We start from the raw sequence: 6,000 nt of genomic DNA on the forward strand, positions 1-6,000 counted from the left end.
TCATTGGATTACTTTATACTGCAAAAGCATTCCCAGATCTCCGGCAATTTAGAGGAACTGGAATGGGGATGTGGCAGGAGACAGGAAAAATGCAGGATAAGAGGCAGCAGTCAGGCAGGACGGATTAGGTTCAAAGTATGGTTAGAAATTTTAGAATGCAAAAAAAATAAATAAAAAAAAAATTCTACCTTCACTGACCCCAGGGAAAACCCCAAAGGATTTCTGCACGAACTTTGGGGGGAAAAAAATCTTCCTTCAGAGACCAAGCATGGATAGTTTTGGTCCAAGAAACAAATGTTTCTAAAGTTCACCATACATGTGAAAACAGGGGTTATAATGGAAGTCATTTTGTAATCCTACCTTTAACTAGTACTTCCAGACCCCCTCTTAAGCATCCCTCACATACAGATTGCTAGTCAATCTTGGTATGTTACTAACCCTAGATGGAAGACTTGTTCTTTAATTGTCAACAGCTCTACAAGTTGCTATGACATTGCATTACATTGAATACTGTGCTGATGTTACCCATATCCTTGATGGTAAAAAAAAAAAAAAAAAAAAAAAAAAAAAAAGCTTCCAATTTTGCTCAGTGCAATGTTCTGAAGGCTATGTGATAAAGAGCTTCATGGTAAATGATAGAGTTTATTTGAAGTAATTTCAAATCAAGTCAGATTCTGAATCTCCTGCGGGTGCTCACTGCACTAGAGAAGAAAAAAGGGCATCATTTGTGACACTGGCAGGGAGGCCACAGACAAAGCAGCAGGGGAAAGAGATCCAGGTTGGGCATCGGGACAGAGCAGCAGGAAAGAAAATCTGGTGGAGGAGGAGGAAAGGCAGGAAGACTAGGAACAGAAGATGACATCAGGGAAGTGGGGGTGAGAGGGAAAAAAAGAGAGCAGGGTGGGAAGGAGCATATAAGGCACCTGTCAGTTTGAACATCATTAGTTACCAACATTGATTGTGATTCACAATGCATGGCATTTCTATCAATGCTTCATAATTCTTTGCACATATGTACATTCATTAAAAAAAAAAAAAGATATAAACCCTCCTTTACCCCTCTCTAGCTCCTACCTGACACTTGTGAGGTCTCTCCGACGTGTGCACCTGTTTGATGTGCCCATTCAAGTGGTCTGGCCTTAAAAATATATACACACACACACGCTTTAAGACAAACATTAAAAAACCAGAAACTACTACTGCATCCAAACCAAGAAAGGTTCCCTCTGGTGTCTGGGATCCAGTTCAGCTGCCAATTTTGATTTTTTTTTTTTTTTTTTTTTTTTTTTTTTACACTTTGAGGCACAGATCAGCAAGACAGAGCTTTACTCTGATAATGAACCCCTCCCAGCCCCTTGCAAGGTAGGCATTTTCCTTGACTAAAAATGCTTAGTGGACAGAAGGATCAGATTTAAGCCAAAAGTTTCAAACCTGATTGCTCAGTTAGGCTGGTGACAATCAGTCCACACTGATTGCTATACGTCTCATCATTTAAAAGTCACTCCACTTTACTTTAGGTTCCAGATGCAGATTTAAGAATTAATTAATCACACTGGTATGAAAAACACTGGGGCAAAGAATTCCCCCCCCCTAATGTTCCTAACTCGTAACTGTGTTGGAAGGCTTTATTAATGTTTGTAAAGGTCTTCGAAGGTCCTGGCTGAAAGGTGCTATGGAAGAGCAAATTATTCCTGAAAAAGTAAGCTTGTTTGGAAAGGAGGGAGCATTGAATAGCTGCAGATTTTCTTGGTGGGAGTTTCTCCTAGTGGGAAGAAAGCTTTTCATTGTATGAGGCCAAAGCTGCTTGGAAACAAATTCTCCACCTCTCCTCCCCCAACTTACTAGGCTCAGCCAATCAGTGAAAGCTGGATGGAATTCACTCTCTGGAGACAGAAAAATAGCGCAGAGTTAGCTCCACGGTTAAGCTGTTAAACCTGATGCTAGGGCAGGTGGGCTGGGGCTGTTTAACTGGAAAGACTGGTTAGGGGCTTATATTCCTAGTACATACAGACAGACCTCAGAATTTATGACAGCAATGTAGATACTACTTCCATCCAGTTCGTTTCATTACTTTGCTTTTGCAATGACAAAAGATCAAAAGTGGGGGCAAGAAGAGTTTCTCTATTTCCTAGTTTTTTTCTACTGGAAAATAGTACAACAAAATGACAGGAGAACTTTGAGATAAGTACTGCAGAGGAAAGTAATTTTAACTCAGATGTACTGATTAGATTTGGAGTCTGTGCTGCTGTTTTGTAAGCAACTTTATTCTCCTAGAAAATCTCTGAAACCACTAGTTTATACAGATCTTTTGTAAAAGAAAACCAACAACAAACTTGAAAAATTGCAGGATGTTTGTTTTCATAGCAAGAAATCCCAGTCTTCCTTATCAAAGCAGAGTCAGCAGGGGCAAATTCTTTAAGCTTGTATCTCTGAGGTACCTTCCTCTAAGTAGCTATTCACTGTTTACCAATTATCATCTCAGTGCCTTCCCTCTAGTAAGAGGGAATGAAAGAGTTTAGCTCCATTAGCTGGGGATACTATAGCTGCCTATCTGAGCTAGGTGGCCTCTCTCTCCCAAGTACCCCTTTCACAGACTGAGCATTGAACTTCTGAAGAGCCTAAGGCTCAAGCTGAGCTTGAACTCAAACTACAAAATATACACAAGCTATATTAAACCAGAATCAAATAACTCCACTTATTATGTGAACTGCACTCTCATAGATGAAAGGCAATGACAAATATCAGCAATATTACACAGGCACATCTTATAGGCACAATGCAGAGTGGAAACAGAATTCCCCTCCAGAAGGATGTAAATGCCAAAACTGTGTATTAAAAGAATAGCTGATGTTGCAGGCTTTAAAAGCTCACCTCTTCATTCACATTTGGGCAATATAGACATAAATGAAGAGAAATGAGAGTAAGTTAAGAAAACGAAGGTAAACTGGACATCAAGAAGAAATAAAAATATCTTGATATATAGTAATATCTTACACTTCATCAGCACCTTTCCTTTGAGGGCTTTGAATCACTTCACAAACAGTAATTAAGTCTCAAGACAACTAGGTGAGGGAAATAATTATCGCAAAACCCATTTCACAGAAGTTCATCTGACTGACTTGCCCAAGGTCACAGGAGTCCGTGACGAAGCCGGGACTGTCATCCAGGGCCCATTCGACTCCTAGCTCTATGCCTGCTCAATGCATGCAAGAGACTCGAGCAATGTTTTAAGTGCGGTCAGGAAAGCTGCATCACTTGAGCCTTTTAGAAAACTAGCATGGACAAAGAACCACAGAGACGACTGGACCCTGGCTCCCGTAACGCAGGCTAGACATGTAAGAACTGCCCTACTGGGTCCAACTAAAAGGTCCAGTCCTTTCTCTGAGTAGCCGATCATACCTGCTTCAGAGGAAAACTAAAACAAACAGGACCTGTAGACTGATCCATTCCCTGTTGTAACTTGTCAGTCACAAAGGGCTGAGTTCAAGGATGTTTAATCAAATACCAGCCAGCCAAACTTGATGTCTGCCTCCTTTTTGAACCCAGTTACACTACTGCTCTCCACAATGTCCTGTGGCAAGGAGTCCCACAAGCTACTTATGAGCTGAATAAAAACTGTACTTCTTTGGTCATCTTTAACCTGCCGCCCATAAATTTCCTTGGATGCCCTCCCAGTTTGACTATTACAGGACATGATTTCCTATCTGCTATATACCATTCACTATTTTAATAGGAGCTGCCTATGTCTTTTCTGTCTCTGATGTCTGACCCCCATCAGTGTCCCCTTACCTGGAAAAGCCCTTCCCACAGCTCTGGCAGATGTATGGCTTCCCCACAGAGCCATCATGGGACCGCACGTGGTAGGACATCCTGTCCTTGCGCTTGAACCGCAACCCGCACACCGGGCACGAGTAGGGCTTCTCACCGGAGTGCGACAGCTTGTGCCGGTTCAGATGGTACACGTCCCGAAAGATCTTGCCACAGATCTCACAGGCCACCTGTTTCCTCGTCCTGCTCCTCTTTCGGGGGGCGTCAGGGTCATCCTGACCAGGCACCCCGTTCTCGCCCAGCCTGGGTGGCGGGATGTCTATGTAACCCAGCTGCAGGCTGGTCACCCCATGCTGAGCCTCATGCTGCCGAAGGCGGTTGGCATCAGTGAACACCTTCCCGCACAGGCCGCAGGGCAGGATGCCCGCCTCACGCAGGCCTCCTGGAGTGCCAAACATCATGGAGTCCAAGAGGTTGGCCTTGCGGGGCCGCCCCCGGCCCCTCTTGGTGCCCAGAGGGGGGGCGCTGGTGCCCACGTTCTGGAAGGGCGAGGCCAGCAGCGGGGGCGAGAGGGGCCCCGCCACCATGGGCAGGCGGTCCACGCCCTGCAGCACGGGCAAGGAGGACTGCGCGGCACTGAGCGCGGCGCGGGTGGCCTCGTCCTCGGGCATGCCGGCGATGCCGTTGCCGTTGGGCGCCAGGCCGGCGCCGTTGGTCATGTCGAGCGGGAAGCCCAGGTCGGCGGCGCCAGGGCGGAAGAGCATGATGTCGGGGCGCGTGGGGGGCACGAGGATCTGCACGTTGGACTGCTTGATGACCTCCTGGCAGATGTCGATGACGGAGCGCATGAGCAGGAACTTGGCCGCTGTCATGAGCTCGGGGAAGCTCTCCAGCCGCACCACGATGCGCGAGGTGTAGGCGAAGTCCAGGATGTCCCCAAACACCTTGGAGCTGATGGTGTGCATCTCCAGCTCCCGCCCGCCGCCGCCGCCGCCTGCCCCCGGCCCGGCCCCGGCCCCGACCCCCGCGCCCGCCCCGGCCGCGGCCCCGGCCCCCGCCTCGCCGGCGCCCCCGTCCGCGCCGCCCGCCCCGTCGGCCAGCTGCGCGCTGAACACGGACTCGAAGTACTCGCTGCAGGCGGCCAGCACGGCGCGGTGCGCGGGGAAGCTCTCGTCGCCCACCCGCAGCAGCACGTCGCAGAAGCGGCCGCCGTTCTTGCGCTGCTGGTTGAGGCTGTGCAGCATGTCGGCGCTGTGCCGGCTCACCTGGTACGTGTAGCAGCCCGCCGAGGGGCCGCAGGCAGCGGCCTCGCTCACCCGCTCCATGGGCTGCGCTGCAGCCGGCCGCCCGCAGGCGGCGCCCGCTCGCTCGCGCCCGCCCGCCCGCCGCTTCCTCCCTCCCCGGCCGGGGCCGGCGGCGCGCGGCGCTCGCTCAAGGCGCGCGGGGACCGAGGGGGGGCACGAGACAAAAGGCTCGGGCGGCCGCGGGGCGCGTGCGGCGACGCGAGCGGCGCCCGGGCCCGGCCGCCACGAGGCGCTGCGGCCGCGGCGGGAAGGGCGCGCGGCGGCGGCTGCGGCGGCGGGCCGGGCGGCGGGCGGAGAGGGAGAGAGGGACGGGGCTCCGGTGGCCGCCGCGGCTCCGGGCTGCCGGCTCCGTCCGTCCCTGTGTGTTTGGAGCGGAGGAAAGATGGCAGCGGCTGCACTTCCTCTTGCACTTTCACCCCTGGGGGGAGGAGAAGGAGGGGGCGATCCCACCCCCCCTGCAAAAATCCAGCGGGGGCCCCCGGCTGCTCCCCCCCGACCCCGCGCCGCCGCCGCCGCCGGCCTGACCCCGGCCCCGCCCGCGCCGCCGCGCCCTACCAGCCGCGCCGCAAACTTTCCGCTCTTCTTGGGCTCCAGCGCCCCCCACCCTATTCACGGAGACCCCCCCCCCCTCCAGCCACTCGGCTCCCCCAGCCCCCCCGCTTCCTGCCCCCCTCCCTCCCCACATCCGCCAATGCAAGAGCAGCCAGAGCCAGCAGGCCGGCCCCCACCCCGCCCGCCCGCGGGGGCTGGGGGCTGCAGCCCCCCCCTCCCCAGCACGGCTCCGCCAATGCCGAGCCAGCAGCCAGGCCCCCGCCCGCAGCAGATGGGGGGAGGGCGGCCTGCAGCCTCCCCCTCCCCCCAACAGCCGGGCTGCAGCTCGCCCCCCCCCACACCCCCCGCCCGCAGGGGAGAGGAGGGGCTGGGGGGG

General features: G+C 53.1%; 1 protein-coding gene across 5 annotated transcripts in view; it reads right to left on the reverse strand.

The window, feature by feature from the left end:
* The window catches only part of PATZ1 (POZ/BTB and AT hook containing zinc finger 1), a 29,071-nt gene extending 23,393 nt beyond the window's left edge, over window positions 1-5,678 (reverse strand). For 4 of the 5 annotated variants that reach the window (XM_090063683.1, XM_090063681.1, XM_090063682.1 and 1 more), the window contains exons 1-2: window positions 3,790-5,234; window positions 1,075-1,138 (exon numbers count right to left, since the gene is read on the reverse strand). In XM_090063683.1, the coding sequence (XP_089919809.1) occupies window positions 1,075-1,138; window positions 3,790-5,093 (1,368 nt within the window). In that variant the 5' untranslated portion in view covers window positions 5,094-5,234. Of the gene's footprint in view, window positions 1-1,074; window positions 1,139-3,789 lie in introns of all 5 variants that reach the window. The other variant, XM_090063680.1, reaches the window with a different exon arrangement.
* Window positions 5,679-6,000: the final 322 nt, after the last annotated feature.

This window comes from Crocodylus siamensis, chromosome 9 (assembly GCF_052110815.1).
Source record: "Crocodylus siamensis isolate JL-2025a chromosome 9, ASM5211081v1, whole genome shotgun sequence".
Taxonomy (NCBI): Eukaryota; Metazoa; Chordata; order Crocodylia; family Crocodylidae; genus Crocodylus; species Crocodylus siamensis.